Below are 22309 nucleotides of genomic sequence, written 5' to 3' on the forward strand. Positions count from 1 at the left end.
AGACTCCCGGCATTTCCTAAAGGGGCTTGTACTTGTCACGTGCACATTACAGCACAGTGAAATTATTTGATTGCATGTTAGAAAGCAGGTGTCAGCCTTGGTTGTAAAGGGCCTTCAGGGCCGCTGGAAGTAATTTTGAACTGTTTTATGTATTTTTTTGACAAAAAAAAACCTATGGGCCTATTTAGAATACATTTAAAAAAATAACATAGGGCTGGCAATTTTTTTTTTTTTACCACCGCGGTGGTAGTGGACCAAATACCGGCGGTGTTGCGGTGGTTGGGGGGTTGTTTTGAAATAATAATAAAAAAAACCCCAAAGAAACAACACACTAAAGCCTGTAAAGCATTGAAATAAATATCAGTAAATACTGGTAACTTACATAATATAAGAAAGTTGAATCCATTAAAAAAACAAAAACAAAAAAAAAAAACAACAGTTTTATATTTCCACACAAAGACGCGTTATAGCCTACTGCTCTGCGCTTTGAGAGGGATGTGGAACACGAGCAGGAAAGAGACCACCGATCACTTTTTCTGATATCTTCATGTTGTTGTAAAAAGGTACGAAGAGCTAATTTTATCTTCCACAAGGGCAAGGCATTTAGGCTATGTTTGCGCGCTGCCAGAGAAAGCCAAACTCAAATCACCCGCGCGTGTGAAACGCGCTTTACAAATGAACTTGAAAAATCAATATAATTAAAATAATTACATTAAAATCCAAAATACACTTAATAGCCTACGTGTGTCAAAATCATTTCCTAAAATATTCATAAGGAATTTATAAATTGTGCAAAATATTTTTAATAGGCCTACATTAAAAAAAAATCTCTCTCTCACCAATAGGGGGTGCTGCAGCACCCCCAGCACCCCCACTTCATGCGGCCATGAGGGCCTTTCTCAAGGGCCCAAGAGTGGCAGCTTGGTAATACCAGGACTTAAACCCCAACCTTCTAATCAGTAACCTAGAGACTTAACTACTGAGCTACCACTTCTGGGTTTTCTGTGTCTGTTGTGAGGAAGCTGGGGTCAGAGCTCAGGGTCAGCCATGGCAAAGCACCAGTGGAGAATAGGGTTAAGGACTTTGTTTAAGGGTCCAACAGCGGCAGATTGGGGGCGCTGGGTCTCAACCCAACTTTATGATTAGTAATCCAGACCTTAACCACTGAACCACTACTGCCCCGAGCCGAGCATCTTTACACAAAGATATTCATTCTTCACATTTGCCATTAACATTAACTAACAATGTATGGACCAAAGAAAAGAAAAGCCCACAGTGAGGGTCGAGTTTGTAGTAAGGATTGGACAGTCCAAACACTTTTCCACCAAGCATGCAAGCACACAGTTTAAGTAAGAAAGAATGCTTAATTTACAGGTTAGCAAAATGTTTTGTATTTTTCTCTACAAAGTACTATTTAGGAGTCAAGCAGCAGGGCAAGTTATTTGCTGGCTTTCAAATTAGCAACCACCAGCAAGCCTTTATCCTTCGAAGGGGAATTTTTTAAAGTATTCATGTCAAAGGCAGCAAGTGTTTAGAGTCCAAAGAGCAATCTTCAGTGCGATAGAAAAAAAAAGCTGACCAGCCACTCTGTTCTCAACGAGATTGAATAAAAAATGTTTATAAACCCCCACCACCCCCACCCCGGCTACTGCTCTGTTAAATTTTAAAACGCAGTGTGGCCCTTGGGCCAAAATCTTTGACCACCCCTGCGTTAGTCTTTAGAATTCGTCCATTTTTAACCCGTCCACAAGATGGCAGCATTTCCCGAATTAAAAGCTACTTTTATGTCCTAAACTCCAAACCCATACAAAAGTTTACAAAAGTTAACAACATTTCATTAAAAATGTTACAAAGAAGCACCTGTATGATATTACATATACATTTTACACGTTGAATGTCACTGGGACCTCATACCTTGTTACGTTTTTTAGTGCTGTCACTCACTCAAGATAATGATAATAATAATAATGATTAAAATGCATGTTTTTTTAAAGCATTGTTTCAATAAAAACATGTGTTTTGTTTGAGACATGTTAGCTGGTAATAATAATGATAAATCATAATGGTTTATGATTTATATACTTTCTCAAAAAGAATGGTTATTGTTATAGATTGAATGTGTGTATTTCTTGATTAATATACATTTTATACTGATATAAACGAATTTAAATTTGTGACCGTTGGAGCGGCCATGTCGCCTTGATGATGTCGTTTATAAATTTTTTCCTATGTTCCTTTTTTTTTGGAAAAAAAAAAACCATATTTTTGTTGCCTGGTACAGTAGGATTCAGCTCTTGCTTCTTTTCTGACTTAAGAAAATGATGCAGCATTGCTTTTTTTTTTTTTGCTCTTTTGTTTTTAGCAAACAGCAAAACCTGACCGTTATCACTATTATTTTTGAAAGGGCTGAAAATGTATATTGTAATACTATTGTAAGGCTTATAAAGCCCCCTGGGCATCAGCATGGGAAACACGCTGTAACTTTCGACATTTATCATTTAAAATACGCCAACCTTTAAATTTGCACAAGAATCCCAAAACACATCACTAACAGTTTGCGATAAACATATTTAATTAGTTTGAGTGAAACTCTCAAGTATAGTATTAAGTAGCTGTGAATCAAATGTGCTACACTGTCATTCTAACCTATTTTTCCTATTTTCATCTTCCATTCTGGGGCTCCTGATTGTCAGTCTACGTGACTGCAACTGAATGAATAATGTGAAACAACCGAATCTCATTTCATTCTTCAGTCACGTGTGTCATATTTTATATACAGCGTGTTTAAATAGTGTGTGCAGGATTGTCTCACTTGTTGTACATCTGCACATGGATTATGAAAGAAGCATCAGTGAACTGAAAATGTACAGAGCACTCAAGCTTGTGTAAGAACAGTAATGGTCATGGGTCATTTATGTAAAGCACGCTGAGATCAAAACCAATTTTATGAGGGCAAAACCACCTCACAGGCCTAATATCAAAACCCAGAGATTAGCCGTGTGATCAGGATCAGGGCTGCCCTCACCTAACACAGGTGTTCACTCCCATGTTCACTCTCATGTTTTTAGACAATGGAGGGATTAAGGGGCCTGAAATGCAGTACCCTATGCTTACAGTGAATTGTTTGGACAGGGTGTGGAAAGATAGATAAAGATAGTTTTAATGATAAAATCAAAGAATTACCTAGATTTCAGATCTGTGAGATCTAGCTGAAACATCTCCATTCTCCAATATTGTTGTTAAGACCACTTAGTGTTACCCATCTGCACACTTTACAGTGTTAAAGCAGCAGCATTGACTGAATCAGGACAGGATCAGGCCAATCAAATATTAGCTTTATCACAACCATTTAACAACAAATTTATTGACTGGTGTGTTGGCACAGTGGATTGTGATGCCAATTAATGACATTACAGCACAATCCTTATGTTATTGTCTGTGTGGAGTTTCTCTAGATGTTCTTCTTGTGTTTGCATGGGTTCCCTGTTTCACTCTCACATCCCAAAACTTGCTAGTCAGTGGATTTGCCCGTGTGTAAATAGGTGTGTAATGTAAGTGTGTGCATGGTGTCCTGCAACTGACCGGTGTCCCATCCTGGGTGTATTTCCACCTTACACCCCATGTTCCCAGGATTCTAGTTCAAATGTGACCATTAATAGAATAAAACAATAACTGAAAATAAAAGAACAAATTATTTAACATCACAATAACACAACTTTGATTATCAATATATGTACTGTATAATGTCTGAGGCATGTAGTCAGCATTTGTATAAACATTAGATATTATAGCCAACTCCTCTTGTTTTGCAGGTTGTCAGTAATCATTTTATTCCACCTACACCTGAAGGATCATAACTATAACCACATATTTTTTTTATATTGATAGCAAAGAATAATATTGCTTTACTGAGTAACTGTAAAACGGGGGAGTGGTAGCTCAGTGGTTAAAATGGTGGACTTCTGATCGGAAGGTTGTGCGTTCGAATCCAAGCATCATCAAGCTGCCACTGCTGGGCCCTTGGACAAGGCCATTAACCCCCAACTGCTCAGTTGTATAAATGAAATAATTGTAGCTCCAGATAAGGGCATCTGCCGCATTCCACAAATGTAAATGTACCTATAGAAAAATATCCCTTTATCAATTTTTCAGCACTTTGCAGATATGTACCACATTTAGTATCTAAAACTTGGAAGCAGCTGCTTTTGTGCTGAATATCTGATATATAAATTATATTTAGTTTGACAGAATGATAGAGAAGTTTTTCTGGAGCACCTCATTTACAGGGTCTATGTATGTAAGATGACACAAACAGTATGTGACATTGACATGTTTTTGTCTTGTTCCTGGAATAAAGATTGGCATCGGTGAAGAATGTTTGTAGGAATTGATCCTGAAGTCAAAGAGATAGAATCTCAAGAGTGCAAACCAATACATATGCCAAGTGTAGATTATAGAAATGGATTTCAGAATGTTTTTACATTGCATAAGTAAAAACATAATTTTCTTTTTTACATAATTCTGAAACCACTAACCTCGTGAGATTAGACTGGACTAAATATAGATTTACAAATCTAACTTTCCTCAAGCAATAATGTTCATCATTCATTCATTCATTCATGAATGAATGAATGAAAACAAGCAATAATGTGTTTCAGTAAAAGAAATGTGTGTAGGTGAGGTGAAATGTGCCTTGTAGATGGAGGTGAAATCAGGTGAGAGGGCCAATTTTTTTTTTATCTGTAGGTGTTTCCTTGCTTTAGTACAGCACATCATTTCCAATCAGTCACTTGTCTGTAATGCAATCAAGACAAAAACAGTACAAAAAATATGATAGACAATATTTAATCATGTAAATCTGCCTTGTAAAACCATTCAATTGTCTTCTACATCAAACTTTGCCTGGTGTGTGTAGTGCACCAGGTGGTGGACTTGGGAAGAATGCACTATACTTAAAGGATTGAGATGCATCAAGTTGAAACCCATCCTTCATAACAAATGCAAATTTTTGTCTCAAGATATCAGTAAAGAGTATTTTGTCTGCATGTAGCGGATATCCTGATCCAGAGCAAATAACAGAAGAAACAATGTGCTAGTAAAAATAGGACAGGGACTAACAAAACAAACAAACTGATGGTAAAGCATTATTATACTGTAGAACATTTTCAGGTTGCTGAACTTACGTCTACCAGGTGACGGTGATTGAAAAGTTAATAACCCAGGCAAAAATATGGTTGCCTGGGCTGCTGATATGTTGCCCCCTGTTACTTACATCTGAACTTACTGAGACACTTGGTTTGCCTTCTAATTTTGGAAACCATTAATGGTTTCTGTTCAAATATTGCATCTGTAATGACTAATGTTATCTCTATTATAATTTAACAGCTTTCCCAAAACATTCTGCTGATTCTCCACATCATAAAAGAATCAGTCTTCATGTCTAGCACACTCCTGACTTTTATGAATGCATCATAAAATTAAAACACTTTATATACACTATTTATATTATACGTACTTTTCCCTCATCTGTATTTATACATTGTGTTGTGTATATACTTGTAATATTATAGTACGTCTTATTCGTCTATTCTTTTATATATTTGCATTTATTTTTTATTTTTTCATGCTGCTGTAACAAAGAAATTTCCCCACTGTGGGACGAATAAAGGTTTATCTTATCTTATCTTATCTTATCTTATCTTATCTTATCTTATCTTATCTTATCTTATCTTATCTTATCTTATTATAAACACACAAATAACTTAACATGAACCATTTAATTTTCAGATTACTTCCAATCTGAACTTGGATTTAATTAAATTCATTTCAGTTGTATTTGTATCGTGCATTTAACAATGCACGTTGGCCCAAAACAGCTATACAGAGATAAAAAAGTGAATTTATATGTTAGTGCCCACAAGATAAATGCATATAAGCCTATCACCAATGAACAAGCCAGTGTCAATGATAACAAATAAAAACTGTATGACAACTGAGTGACAATTAAACACAAAGTGTTTTGTTCAGTAGTTAAGAAACAGAATGCTCTGTAGCTCTGAATAATTACATAAAATATACATATAAATCATTACTGTGGTTGCAAGTGTAATTTATTTTGCAGTTAAAGGTGTCCAAGGCTACAGTTCCATTAAAAATGGTGAGGATAGAGTGATAGTACAGAAGTGTCACACTTAAACCCATGCAGGTGGGAGAGTTCTGTGAAATAATCCAGCTCTTTTCAGTAGTGCCAGATGTGTACTTAGGCTCTGTGCTTTGAGGGAGTAAGTCACAGGTATTCTTCTAAAAACACACACAAAGCCCTGAATGAAATTCAATAAGACAGCTTAATGAATTCACAGGATATATGAACAGTGTAGGTTTGATTTCTTTTTTTTTTCAGTGAATAGGTGTGGATAAAATAAGATAAACACACAACAATATATTAACATCAAGGATAATAAAGTGTAGCAGATTTTTAGAAAAGCTTCAGTCTGTTTTGGAATACTGTCATGCAAATCCTGAATTATGTGTTGGAACACTGGACTGTTATTCCAAAATTTCCCATAATGTTTTATTGATGTTTAAATCAGGTGATTATGGAGCCCTTAGAAGTTTTTGTGTGTTGTAAATGACGAATGATTTAACCAATAGGTAGACATGTGTACTAGGAATGGGAGCACCATCAGAGAAGATTGTTTGCATCATAGGGTCCCATGAATCAGTACACCCAGTGATTTCCACAATCTATCACATAGACGGACTTACGATTCAAAATGTATTAATTCTTTCATTTATTCGTTCATTTATAGTCAGTAACCACTTTATTCTGGTCAGAAATGTAGTAAATCTGGAGTCAATCATAACAACACTGGCCATGAAGCAGGAACAGACCCTGGATAGAACGCCATCCCATCTGAGAAGATCTGGCATTTTTATTTGAATTATTTATTTACGTAAACATTTATCCAAATGTGTAACCATGCAAACATTATACTTTTGGAAAAGTGTTTATTGGCTTGTCCAATTATGTAAACCCTTTAAGGGTTAATACTAAGGGATAATACTATAATACTATTATTGCAATTATACATAGCATTTGTAGGAATGTGTGTTCAAAAACACAGAACATTGTAATCTGCCCTGTTTAGTTCTACTTTTATTTACGTTAATGTTACCTCATCTGTTAACAATTAACAAAGCCAGGCAGATAAATCCAGAACTTTTAAGGGATTGTCAGAATTGCAAAACAGGTATAGGGCAGGCAAGGCTCAAACAGAATAAGCAAAAAAAAAAAAAGCCAAAACCTCAAAAAGAAATAAACTAAACAAAAACAAACTAACAATCACATAAATATGATATATGAGACTTCATCTGAAGCAATAATCAATGAAACAATAATCAAGATGAAAAATCTAATGGCATTACTTTAATGTGTTTGCAAATAAGTGTCCTCGGGAAAGATGGTAGTTAAATGGTTAGGCTTTGGTTCTAAATGTCATGAGTTCAAATCTCACACCAAGCTGAATAAAGATCTCTGTAGAAGGGTATCTGCTAAATGCTGTAAATGTAAATGCCATCTGTTGTGTATGTGTGTGATAGACAATAAGTGAATAATCAAAAGAGGGTGAGAGTAATAAAGTGTTATAGAAAGATTAGTTAGGAGTGGCCATGTTTGTAGGTTGTTGTGTCTTCTGGAAAATTAGGTTAACATGTGAGGTTGACACTCTACATCTGTACTGTCTTTTGAGAGTTACAGCACCTCCAAGTACAACCTCTGGGCATGTTTTTTTTTTAGTTTAATACATATTCTACAACAGACATCATGATTTAGTTAATTTTACTACAGGATGTCCTTTATGTCAATGACTCACTGTATTGTCACACCACTAGGCAAAGCATGTCATTTGTTGATTGACTAATATTCCTCATTAAAACATTGTGTCACTTTCATTTGAATCAATTAGATTGTGAACTGATTGAAGCTGCTCATCACAAACTCCACCTTTAATCCTGTGGCCTCTTGGGCAGTCAAACACTCCTCTCATCTGCTGTTGTTTGCTTACTCATTTTGTTCAGGAATGGTGGCCAAATATTTTCTTGATGGCTGTAATCTGCGTCATTTGCCCCCCTCTCCCTCCTTCCCTCTCCTCTATTCCCTCTGTGAAGAATAGTTCTCCACAACCTCTCATGAAAGTAAACTTTGTCTCCCAGAGGAGAGTTGGCAGAACAAGAAGAATCGGATAGCACAGCACTTTATTCCAATGAGCACCTTGCCTGCTCCAGCACACACACACACACACACACACACACACACACACACACACACACACACACACACACACACACACACACCTGCATTTGCACACTTATATAACCTGGCCTGGTCTAATTATTGCTCCTAGTTCCATTGATACTGAAGTTGAATCCTAAGTAGGATAACAGTAAAGAATGAGGTTAGGAGGTAAACCTTTTGCCATAACAGATCACTGGCTAAAGCTCTGTTTATGATAATAGGTGAAATTAGGTTATTACAATAAATTTTAGGATTTCTTCTCACTTTGGCCATGTGATGCACAGGGAGACAGTGGTTGTAGGTTGTGTTAGGTTGTATTTAGGTTGTATTCCAGTCTCACCCCCAGGGTTCCTGGAACAGGCTCTGGATTCACCAGAACCCTAAGTCTGATAAAATAGTTACTGAAGTAAAATAAATGAAAACATTGTTAGCAAATCACTTTACAAAGTATTTAGATTTTTCAAGATCCTACATATTTAATGGTTCGGATAAATTCAGTTTGATCTACATTATTTGTTTTGTATGGTATGATATATGGTATGACACAGTACATTATTTTTGTGGGTATTCCCTTTTTTTGGACACAATTTAAATTCTACAATAAAAGAGTTAAATGAATCTAATGTCTAATAAAACCCAGACTAATGTTTCTACTTTCTTTCTCATCTTTCATCTGCCATGTCCTACATGTCCCTGACCAGGCTGCCACTGCCACACCACCCTTCAACATTACAATACAGATGGGAAACTAATCCTGATGTCTTAGATTCCTAACCCTCCGTGTCCTTGCACATTCCGAGCATAGCAGCGGTGTGCTGTCGCTGCTCTGGAACCAAACGGAGCGGAGCGAGAGCCACTGTGCCTTATCTCGGCGTAAATACCTGCACTTTTCCCAGTATGTTCCGCGCCAGTTGAGACGCAGTAGGCTATCTGCTCTATCTTTGTGCTTGGTTCCCGTCAGTGAGGCAGTGAGAGTGCCAGGTGCCAGCTTCTGCTGTTTAATTAAGGTGCACTCAAACACACCAGGTGACTCGCCTCCTTAGGAGAGCTGCTGTAGGTGGTCTGTGTGTTTGTGATCGCTAGACATTTCTTTGGGCATATTTTTTTGCTAAGTAAAAATGGCAGTGATGCAAAATTCTTTTAAAGTAATCCTTTAAGTATCTGAAACTTACTCAACAGTTTTTGCTTTATAGTAAATTAAACACCATTTGAATCAGGAACGTTAGCTATGTTGGCATCAGTAAACTCTACTCAAGTGGAATGGCACGTACTTACACGGTGTGGCCGAAGCTAGAGGATATTACACAGGAAAGGAGGAGATCCTGATGGCTTTAGATACCCTCCCACTGTTACTGTAACATTCACAATTCCCTCTGTTGAGGACACTCAGGCAGTCCAGACATGCAAACTGCCGCCATTTCCTGAGGTCATGGAGAAGTCCATTAGTGTGACGATACCGGACGTTCAAACAAGTCATTCCCAAAGACTTGCATGAAAAAAAAAAAACATAGATCTGGTCTTATCTGCATAGATGAGGTGACATCAAGACTCTAAATCTTAACCATAATCCCGAGTGGTGTAATTAGACGTATTTACTTTTCCAGTGAGTCACTGAAGGGCTACAGGATTAATGTTTCAGTCACGTCTGAAAGTCAGAAGTGCAGTGAACTCCGAAGTGAGAATCTTTTGACCCAGATCGAACCTGGCAAAGAGTTAAACAGACATGTAATTTTAAAAAGTATAAAGATGTATGTAAAGAATTTATAATATTCAAAATCCCATTCTGACATCAACTGGCAACTTCAGCAACCTTTATGAAAATGAGCAAGAATTTAAGCTACGGGTTCATATTTTTTTGTCTGAACATATGGTGGTTATGTGTAGCATTCGAAATTTTAAGTGGTGCCTCTTATATGTAAATAATGGTTTCAAAATATTTGGCACCTCTATGATTACTACTTGGTGCAACTGAGATTTTGGGCTAGTCCTCCATGTTGAAGATTTCAAACTCCTTTCTTTTATTAGGCTTGCGAATGCACCATTATTTTAAGCCGATTTCCTTAGGAGTGGCAATAACTTGACTGTGTGAATTTGAGAGAAAAAGAAAATCTTATAGTGATGTACTTTGTTAGAGAACAGTTAAGTAGACTTGCTAGGCTAGTGAAGAAATTTTCATAGTGATTATTTTAGGCAATAATTTATGTTTATTAGTCTTAAAAGTAGCTATTTATTAGCAATTAAATTAGCTGGGGGAATTTCTAAATCGACAGTTACAGACATAACATTTAAATCTTATTTAAGAAATGAATCATAAATATTAGCTGCATGTAGTAGGTTCTTGTATTGATGGTGCCCCCTCAAAAACATTATTCCCCCATCCCCACAATTGGTATAACAATGATTGCTCTGCATATAGCGGAGCAGAGGTGATATCACCCTGGCAGCACATGCTGGGTCAGTAACAGAATCTCACCCTTTTGCTCTGAGATTGTTCTCAGTTTCAGTTTTCCAGCCATGAACACACTCTCACAGGTATTGGCCTACTTTTTTGGTCTTACATGGCTGGTCTCAGTTGTCCTCATTAACAGCTGAGCAGTGGCCCAGTGCTTTTTCACTCGCATCTCTGGCGATCACAGTTAATGAGACACATTACCACTCATGTCTCTGCATGGAAATAAATCACTCTGCCATTAATTCAGCTGCCTGCTGTGACCTAACAGTGTGGAAATATAGGTATATTATATTTGATGCTGCATCTCAAAAAAACAGACTACAGTTTTAAAAATGGTTCTGCTTTCTAAATCACTCATGTGTTTATAATGTAATTGAAATGATAGTTGGAAAAGAAATTGAATCATTTGCAAATTGCAATATTGTCCATTACTAACTTAAGTAAGACATTTTAAGTAAGAAGACAAAATAAACTAGAGAATTGAAATATTAAATATTTAAAATTCTTGAATATTACAACCTTGAATAATACAACCTGGGCTCTTTAATGGGATCATATTTGAAAAATGTACACCAAATTCCCATATTATTTAAGCGAGTAGAAAATATCACAAGCAAGGTTGTTATGCTAATCCCAATATGCAAGTAAGGTTGTTATTCTAATCACACTATGCTAGATTTTCAGGCCAGTCTCGCTATACTTGCAAAATGGTTAGGCACCACCAAAACAGGATTATTATAATCTCTCCCTATTAGCAAAATAATTATTATAATATCACTACATTAGCAAGATCATTATTATAATCTCTCTACATTAGCATAGTTGTTTGGTTAATCTCAGTACACTAGTAAGATGACTTGGGAGCATTACTTTACCCCCTTCATCCATTTCTATTCCCACCATCTCTCTTTAAACCTTATTAAAACACAGCTTCACTGGTAGGTGTACCACTGTGTTGTCTCTATATATTGCAGAGTCGAAAGAAGGAGCTGTGACGACGTAGATCTGACTGCTGTTTTGCTTTCATTGTTGTTACCACACACACCTGTTCTAATCTTATATTATCCTGTGCGTGAAGAAAACTCATTCATCTCTAACGTAAACATGTCATGCTGTGGTCAGGTAGTCTTGCATGACAGCGTGAGGGCAGACCATTCCTGCTGCGATTGTTCGTGAGCCAGCATTTGTCCGGCACAGCTGGAGATCTGTTCTGCCTGAGAACACATCTTGAGCAGGACTTCATCGGGTCATTATTACCACACTTTATTCCCCGCAAGAACTGTGCTCTGGTCGGTGCTGAACTATCCTTCACTGCGCCTTTTGTCCCATTTTAGTTATTATTATTATTATTATTATTATTATTATTATTATTATTATTATTATTATTATTATGTACTTTTATATAGCCCTGTGAAGTTCAGTGCAGGTCTGTGTAGACTTGTGTAGTTCTGAGGTGTTACATGTACCACCATAATCCTTAAGGATGATTGTTTTGTTTCATTGTGTACTGTAGCAGCTATATATGCTACACACACACACACACACACACACACACACACACACACACACACACACACACACACACTTAGACAAAGGATGAAGAGGGTGCCTTTACACTTTCCTACTATATTGTTTTTAACACCAATACCCTCAGTGAGTGGGAAGGCTTCAGAAAGTAAGAAAGGTTATATGGTATGTACAATATTATTCATTCTGTCTTATGCCCACATTTAGAAATGTGCTTTAGAGAGGAATGAATCTGGGCATACATAATAGCCAGCTTTGCTTTCAACATACAGCTAAACCTCACAGCAGCTATTATAGCCCAAGGTAATCCACAAGAATAACAGTACATTTAGCTGGATTGTGTTTATTGCCATTTTAATCAACATGGATACTTAATTTAATGAGATAATTGTCATACAATTGCAGAATTTGAAACAATCAAATGAAATGAGATTGAATGGGATATTTAATTTCACAAGGATAGCATCTGAGATTGAAGGAAAAGATGCTCTGGGTATCATTTGGCTTGTTTGAAAGTTATGATGAGATCAATACTGACAATATTATAAGATGTATCCTGTTGCAGTGTATTGCCTTGTATTTATTTCAGAGTGGGTAAGGAAATATGCAAAATGAACTGACACCCTCGTGCATTTTACCAAGCAGTAGCAGAATAAAAGTGACGTTAATGACAGTTCCACCAAAACTGATTAATATAGTTTAGTAGTAATATGGAAAAAAGGCTTTATCACCTGTAATTTTAACAGCCCTGAGTGCAGTTAGCTGATTAGTTTCCTCTGAGCAGAAATGGGAAAATGGAGGCTAGTAGTCAGAACGATATGATTAAACAAACTAAAGAATGCATTCATTTGATATATGAACTGTTAGTGTGGGGATGGTTTAATATGCTCCTACTTTTAGAAACATAATTATACAGCAATACTGGCACATTCAGTTTGCGTTTAGAGGAACTGAAGCACTAAAAAAAGTATTTTAATGTTTATCTTGCAATTATGAAGATTGTCCTTCCTTGAGCTCAGAGTTGCAAACCAATTTAACCAACAGCCACCTAAATCTACTTTTCCACTGCTTTCTTACACAGTGTTCTGCTCACATGCACAACTTCAAAAACGTTCTCAACTCTTACTGCTTCAAACAAACATTTCTTGTCAATTCTACAAAAAATGTATTTTAGGAAACCCAATTTTCTTCCATTCTGGTAATTTCATTCAATAATCTTTAAAAAATGCCATATCCTGGACAGGGTGGAGATAAGTTCACAGTCTATACTAGAAAAACTGGATGTGAAGTAGGAACACACCATAGATGGAACCCCAGGCTATTGATTATGCTTATGAAGGGAAAAAAGCCAGACCTGTAGACATGGGGAAAACATGCAAAACAATGAGAACAGGATCGAAGCAGAAACCCTGGAACTGTGAAGTGATCTAGCGAATTTATAGAGATTTATAGAGATTTTAATTAGCAATGAATGTTAAAACAAACACAACTTGTCACTAAGGATTCAGTTAGCTATTTTGGCAAATCGATTACAAAACACAAAAACTTGTTTTAATGTTATGAAATTATGACAAACCCCAAACGTCAAATTACCACAGAAGACAGAAGGAACTTGGAACACATACATAGTCGTTCTAGTGTTCACACCCGATAATAATTGAACAATCCAAATGTCTGCATCTCCTTGATAAGCAGAATGCTGACAAAACTCACATGATGATGTGTTATTATTCTTAACAACACTCTCAAAACCAAAAGCCATTTTTTAAGAGCTCAAAAACATGTTTTTGTTTTGTATGTTTTGTAGGGATTGTCCCTTTTTGTGTATTCTCAGAGCAGGTGGCTGCGTCTGGAACCGGGGATGGATGCATGATGCTAGCCACAATGTCTGTGAAACACTGACAGTTTAATGGTCTATGTTAAAGGGCGAAGAGAAATAGCCTTGGCCTTTTCAGCATGTCTCTGTCCGAGTCATCTCTAGAAGATGAACGTCAATGATTAATCTGTCATATTAATGTCATCAATATGCCTATGCAGGATTTGCTTGGATTTGTAAGTCGTATGATTCAGTGTTCTGAGTGGGATTAGTGGTGCAAATTTTTAAAATCGATCACTTCTTCTGTAATGACATGGCAATTTACTCAAAATAGACAGTATGCTATAAAACAGATCATGTAAAAGCAATGCTTTTACCTCATTTAGAGCAAAGAAATAAATGTGTGGTGTAATTCTGTTATAATGTGAATAAATGCGGCAAGCTGGTTTTGTTAAATACATAAATAGCCTGGTCTGGCATATTGACACAGCAGGTAGCGGTACTCCTTCATTGCTCCCCTGCACCTTTTTGGGTTTCCTCCAGGTTCTCTAGTTTCAACTAAGCTCCCTGAGCTAGTAGGTGGATTGGCTATGATAAATGGACCCTTGCTGTGAATGTGTGTATGAATGGTGCTCTAAGATGTAGCATCTCATCCAGGATGTATTCCTGCTTCGTGTTCCCAGGACAAGCTCCAGATCCACCACAATTCTGACCAGGATAAAGCAATTGTTAAAAATGAATTAATAAATATTCCAATATATAAAAATCTGATAATTGTAGGATTTTCTTAGAATATTGCAATGAAAACCAGCTGATAATTGAAGGCCAGTCCTCGTTAACTGTACTGTTACCGTGCATCTGTAAAAGTCTGTGTTGTATAAAACACTACTTGTTATTGTTTAAGACATACCGCCTATGTTTTTCTTGTGGGATATGCAGGTAATCTATTCTTTTTGAATATATCTTTTGCACTGAAACGTGTCAAATTGTTCATACAAAAACAGAGCTATTTTTTAACACAAATACTAAAACGAGCCCAATCTTATAAGATATCTTTTTGTGATGCTTCAGTTTAGTTCTTTCGTTTTTTTCTTTAAGAGAAGGTTGTTTCAACTTCAAAGCTCCAACCATCAAGATGTAATTGCATAATACTGAGGTCTGGAGTCAAGTCAAGTCTGGCTCCACAAACAACCTTCGCTTATATAAAATCATATTGAATTAATTAATTAAAAATCCAGAGAGTTGTTCATTTTGGTTGATTAACTGGAGAAACATTTAGAAACATTCAGCAACAGCCTACAATGACAATCACACTCTATTTAACACACAAAGTATAAATAGTCATTTAGTGATGTTTTTTGGCACCAAAGCACCAAAGATTTATAAATGATATGCTTCATCATTTTATTAATATTTCCTTTTAAAGCTGTTGTAATTGGCCTGCAGAGGGCTGCCTGATACAGACAGAGTAATTAAATAGCAAGATTTATTAACAATTAAGCTGGAGTGCGACTCGTGAATGTGGTTGAATTTATTATTTTGATAGTTAATAGATAATTTGTGGATAAAAGTGGCATTACAAGCAGCCCTTATAAAAGGATTATGCAGGGGAATCCTGAAGTTAACCATTTTTTCGATCACCTGCAGCAATTGTTTCCCTTTAAATTCATTATACATACATATTTTGTTCACACCTCAAAAACATTATGAGGAAAAATTGGATGACAGAGTACCTTGTTTAGCTTTATTAAACTGTATTACCATGATTACAGTACTTCATGTCATGGTTATAGATGTTTTAGATCATGTTGTGGATAGTTTAGAGAGATTGGCTTGAAAATATGAGACTGAAACTGCAATCAAATCAGACACAACATTTTCTCATAGACTGCATGTAACTACAGTCTGTGCAGAAGGTAATCAGGCCCAGTCTCTTTTCATTTTAGTTAAAATTAATCATTTTAGTTAAACCATTACCATTATAATGATCATATCATTCTAACGTAAGATTCTTCTATCTATATAAAAAAAAGATGACTTCATAACATTAACTTACTTTTTTTAAACATATTCGACCACTTTAACCTACAATGGACTAAAAATATCTATAAGATGTAATAACAGTCCAGACTCAAGCTTTGAATGTCCTGAAGTTATAGAGTGTCCGAAACAAACGGTAACCATGTTAAACACTATTTTTCACTCCAAAGGGTCAGCAGTACATACTTTATATAATTAATGGACTTGTATGAAGTAAGTGGCTTAGTCACTCTGCTCTGCCCAGCATTGCTCACTTCTAAAATTAGCTCAGTGAGGATTATACACCAAAACAAACCAAGACTTTGAAAACACCTTAGACTAGTCCAAGCATGCAGAAGGAGAGTCACTGTAGTACATGGGATGGAGAGCAAAGGTGAAAGCTGTTCCATTTTATTATACAATAGAAGACAGCATTTCAAACATACAGAGAAGTTTACAGAATGGCATTCGGGAATGTTACTAGGTTTTGAAATACCTAGTCCATTTTTTATGATTTTAATGAGTTTTTCAGACATAACATTGATGGCTACAAACTGTCATACAGCAGTTTTAATAGTAGAAGCGTTTCTATATGTGACCTCAGTATTCTTTATTTTAAATAATAAAACACAAAATGATTTATTCTCCCACTGTTTTGCATTTTCTTTGTAATATTTGAACATTAAAAAGTTTGATCTGCAAGCTCACAGATAAATATTTAATATTCATCATCTAGGATGAACAAACACTATGGCCAGGAGCAGTGCATGTCGCTTTCTAGTTAAAATGTACTTTTAGTGTCCCTGGTTTATTCCTCAGTTTACTGCATGTTCTCCCTGTGTCCATTTAGGTTTCCTCAGGGTTGTCTAGTTTCCTTCCTTTTCCAAAGACATGGTGACGATCATAAATCTCCCTATACAGTATGTAAACCAATGTAAAATTGCGTATGGTGTATTCCCTCCTCATTCTCAGTGTTCCCAAGATTTGAATCTCTCATGATCAGGAAACATTGATTAAATAATGTAGTATTGATAATTGAATGAATGTAGTAGTACCTCAAAGGGGCCCTTTTCAATTGACAAGCTCAAGGCCTGGGAAAAGCTGCAATAGTATACAACATAAAGGGTAAGCCTCACTGAGATGTAATTTATGAGCAATATATTGCTCAAATTGTCTTTAGAAACTCTAGAACCTTGCCAAGAAACTTTGTCCTATATTTTAAAGCAGCTCTTCAGTCTTATACTAGTAACGTCATAACTTTTCTACTCAAGTCTATGCTCATACTCAGACATGAAATGTAGCATACTATATTTGCCAATTAAATGCACCGTCCAACAGAGAAACATTTCGAGCGCACAGTTGGAACATTTAGGACAAACTGCAGATTATGTCAACCAAAAACGGTCTCCTCGAAACACACTACTGATAGCACTTGGCTGACGTTTTACATGTGATTGCATGCAGTAGGCAGAAATAACCATGTAGCTCTTCAATCCACTTGGCACTTCAGTAAGAAGCGAAATGCCTCTGTTATGACCGTGGCAACGGAAGTGTCTATGCACGTCTCTCTTTATCCTCTGGTACTCGCTCACACTGATTTTCGACGCTTGCCGAACACATTGTTGATCAGTTTAGCCATGGATTTCGAGCCACTGGGTCGCCGCCGCCGCTCTTTGGCTTTTCCGCTCAGGCTGGCGTTGCGCACCAGCTTTGTGAACATAAGCGACACTTCCTGGTAGCACTCGGCAGCGGAGAGCTCATGGAACTGGCAGCGCCCTTCTGTTGCCAATCTTTGACCTTCCTCCTTGCCCACCTCTCGCATGTGGCACAGGTCTTGTTTATTGCCCACCAAGAACACCACGGGCTCAGAATCCCTAGAAGGATAAAGAAATCATTTTGTGACTAAAGGCGACTTGTGTTATGAATGATTTGTCTGAATGTTGTTATATTTCAGTATATCAGATCTGTAGAATGGTGTAAGAATTATACATTGTTCATTTGGAATCCATGAAGGTGGTCCATCTTCATTGTGGTGTTTATAGTTCTGCTTTACTTTGCCCATTGTGGACAATACTTCTTAATGACCAAACTAAACATTTCTGAATCCATGCACAGGATCAGGAAATGGCTGGTAAATTACAAACAGAAACGCGTTTCATATTTGACATTCTGTCACAGCTTCACTTCTAGTGCTTACAATGAATCACAGCTCCACTTTGCTATTTAAAAAGCCAAACAAGACGTGGGCTAAAACTGTAGGTGGCTTTAGCCGTTGACAAAAATAAATGAGGAGGCTAAGCTGCCAGTCCTTGTCTTAACAAAGCGCCCACTCAGCCTCCTCCAGCAGATATAGCCTCTCTGCTCTTCTCTACAGTGAAACTCTAAACTGGGTTCCTGGTCAGATATCAACAACCTACACTGCAAAGTCCAATCAAGTACATGTAAATGGAGGATAAAAAATAATTCTTGGTACACTTTTTCTTGATACCTTTTGGCTGCTCCCAGGTTGAGCTCTCGGATCAGCTGCACGATAGCTGTAGCGGTGATGAAGGAGGAGCGGTCGCTGATGTCATACACCACCACAAAGCCATCTGCCCAGTGGATCTGCTCATTCAGAGTGGTCTTTCCCTCACAGGGCTGCAAAGACATAACCAGAGTAGATTCAGAGTATTTCACCATTTGATTAAAGATGATCTATAGCTGTGGTTCAATCGGAATATCCAATTGCAGCCAAATGATGCTCATGAAAGGTGGTCAGTTGCAGGTATAATAGGGTCCTACATGTACAGTTCATCATAGGGTTAAAGCTTAATAAACAAATATGGCAAATTATGAAAAAAAAAAGCTTTTTTCTCCCCTATAGGATTCTGTTCAACAATAATTTAACTACAAAACAAGCAAAATTGGCTATTTAAACAAACGTTGCATGGACAAAGTATATCATGATGGACGTTCAATAATTTATGGAAAACTGAGGTACTGTAAATAAACAAGCATTGTTCCCCACCCCAACCCATACTGCAGCCAAATGCAAGTGTCTAGGAGTAAACATCAAATATCCTTACACAAGCACTTCTTTTCATTGCAGCATTTTAACAGCATATTGTATTCACAGTCTCGTTTTCCTTAATGCATCTATTAACCTTTATGAGGCTGTGATATCTCATAACTCATGGACCCAATTTGATTGTAATCATTATTGCTGCTTTCACTGCTGCAGTAAACACATACCTGGGAACAGGGGTCGTAAAGTTCCAGATTCAGCTGCCTTCCATCAACGGACATGCGTTTTCTATAAATACACTCTGAAAGAAAAAAACAGCAAAAAATCACAGAGTCATGCAAATGCATTTTGCTGCACTTGGCAAATTTCTGCATTTTATTATCACACTAAATAACTAAGAACAGGCAATTGGCAGAAAGCCCTTTGGTTTAGTTAGCAGTGGGAAAAAAAGAGATTTTGCCTCCAACAGGGGATATGCTCAAATATGTGCATTCTCTCTGATGAATAGTGAATACTGTGTTCTACTGTATGTAACGCTTGTCTAGGTGCGTTAGACAACCATGTCGAGTTTTAAACACCATTACAACAGGCTATACAATTTCATTACACATGCATTTGCTAGCTCAAGTCTGTCATTCAAACTAAACTAACAGCATTACCTAAAACATAGGGTATGTCTGAGTTTTTGAGCCAATCTCTGTGAGGAAATATGATTGCATAATCTGCACTTAAAAGCAGTATTCTCGTCACATTTGAGCACACGCCACAATTATATATATTTGATGACATTATATATAATCTGATATATTAATGAGTACTACTATAGAACTCAGCTATATAGACTGGGCCTGTTGGTTGAGATTATATAATTTTTAAAAAAAAAATTTCACTTCCCTGCTCCTGCATGTTTTGTCTCTGGTTTAACATGTGTGATCAGTTGATAACGAATCATCTAATCACTTTATTGAATTGAATAGAACATTAATATTTTAGGATGGGTACTACTTCAGGGCCAAAGCTGTGAATCTGTGGTGTGTGTAAGAGTACATCATAGAGATATTATGAAAAATTATTATACATCCTCTACTGTATATGATAGCGATATACCAGAGTATATTAAATATTGGTTAAATATGATCACAACATGTTCTATACTCTAATGTGATAAAAACAATATATTGTATATATCATTCTGATAATAGACTACATCACATCACAGTGTGATTCTGATATACTGTATATAATTTTATGCATGTTACACATTACAGTATTATTATGATGCGTTATAGAGGTTACACTTTAATGTGATACACTCCATTACAGTATAATCAAAATGTGTCAGTTTTGCAGACTTGTTTGCATCATCAGTAGAATCAGGTGCATGAACAAGTGTGTGAGATAAATACAGGGAATAAAGTGAGAGTATTACCTGATGATGAGGCGTACTCTCCGATAAATCTCCTGGTTAGGAATCGCACAATGAGCGCTATGAGAGAACAGTAAAGGATTGCAAATGAACCGAAAAAAAAAAATGCAAAATTCCAGGAAAAAAGGGATCATACAAAAGATCACGAGCTTACCTGATTTACCGACTCCTTCTGCTCCAAGAATTGCAACTTTGATGTCGTTCATGGTCCGTGCGTTTTCTAATTTTTAAGTTCGCACACTAAAACTGTGGGAGGAAACAGTGCAGCTCGCATCCTGCGCTCAGTGCTCTCGCTCTCGCGCGCGCTTCGCAGCAATAAACCCCGGTGCACGCGCTCTGTCGCTTTTCAGCCGGACAAGATTCCAGTGCTTAGGGGTTGCCAGATTGACATTTTATAAATCTAGCAGACCCTGTTTAGCGCCCGCCCATATTCACTGGAATCCACCCCTGTAATGGAACTTACGATAAACTTGGTAATTACCAATTATGAATGAAAGCACACGAAATAATAGGCCCACTAAGGGCCATGTGTTTCCACCGTAATGAGATAAAATGAGTTGGGAGATAACGGGGAATAATACAAATCTGGCAACTTCGACTAAACGAATTCACTGTAAACGCTGTAAAACACATTATTAACCCTATATTTTCCCTCTTTATTAAATGTTTATTAAACTATTCAAGCATCAACTAATACATTTAAATAGCAATGTACAAGACTTTCTATAGAAAAGTACAGAAATTAGGGGCGTGTCCACGTTTTTGTTCATTTATTTAAATTCATCTCAAAATTATTCATAGAATGCATGAATAATGTAGATATTGTCACAGAGCAGCTTTACAGAAATATTATGCACTCCATTCAAAGGTTTGGACACACTTTCAACACTGCACATTAATACCAAAGAAATCCAAACTACGTGTTTTATGTTTTAAATTGTCCAAAGTAGCTCCATTTAGCTGATGACTTGGGACACCATGGCATTCTTTTTATCAGATTCATGAAGTAGTCACCTTGAATGGTTTTCGGTTCACAGGTGTGCCTTGTCAAATGTTAATTTGTGAAATGTCTTATCTTCTTAATGTGCTTTAGAGCATCTTGTTCAGAGAAAAGGGTGAGTACAGATCCAGTAGACCTATTAGTGCTACTACAACTACTAACTATTCATATTATGGCAAGAAATTATGCAGTCTCAAAAACCATCAAACGCTCTGATAAAACAGGGTCTTATGAGGACCGTCCTAGAAAAGAATGCAAAGGATGTTTGTTAGAAATGCCAGCCTCAGAACCCTAAACATAAATGCTTTTTAGTGTTCAAATGGCAGACATATTTTAACATCCACTGTTCAGTCAGTCAGGCCTTCATGGTGAAATTGCAGCAAAGAAACCATTGTTACAGTAGAACAACAAGCAGAAGAGACTTGCTTGGGCCAAAAAACACAATGAATGGACATTAGATCATTGGAAAACTGTCCTTTAAACTGGTGAGTAAATTTGAGATTTGTGGTTGTAAGCAGCATGTCTTTGTAGATGTACAGAGGGTCCAAAATGTGTGGGTCCCACTGTAAACTAACTGGATAAGGAGGTGTAATGGTGATGGTGTTGGTGACTTAGTCAAAATTGAGTTGGATTTACTCCATAAAAATGTAACTAATTTGAAATATCTAAAACCTAAAACATATTCTGGGTTTAACTGTTTACTACATAATTTCATACATGTTCTTCCATTGTATGGATGCCCTCAATATTAATGCACAATGTTTAAAAAATA

At 36.7% G+C, this 22309-nt stretch overlaps 2 protein-coding genes across 2 annotated transcripts in view; one reads left to right on the top strand and one right to left on the bottom strand.

Moving 5' to 3' along the window:
* Nucleotides 1-22309, top strand: part of tmem178bb (transmembrane protein 178Bb) — a 485881-nt gene that overhangs the window by 168631 nt on the left and 294941 nt on the right. The window lies entirely within an intron of this gene.
* rergla (RERG/RAS-like a) lies at nt 16301-20988 on the bottom strand. The gene is made up of 5 exons (XM_083527765.1): nt 20692-20988; nt 20541-20597; nt 19339-19412; nt 18596-18744; nt 16301-17981 (listed from the first exon to the last, which is right to left on the bottom strand). The coding sequence occupies exons 1-5, from the start codon at nt 20741-20743 to the stop codon at nt 17696-17698; spliced, it is 618 nt and encodes a 205-aa protein (XP_083383891.1). The 5' UTR covers nt 20744-20988; the 3' UTR covers nt 16301-17695.

The sequence above is a fragment of the Silurus aristotelis genome, assembly GCF_946808225.1.
Source record: "Silurus aristotelis genome assembly, chromosome: 24".
Lineage (NCBI taxonomy): Eukaryota > Metazoa > Chordata > Actinopteri > Siluriformes > Siluridae > Silurus > Silurus aristotelis.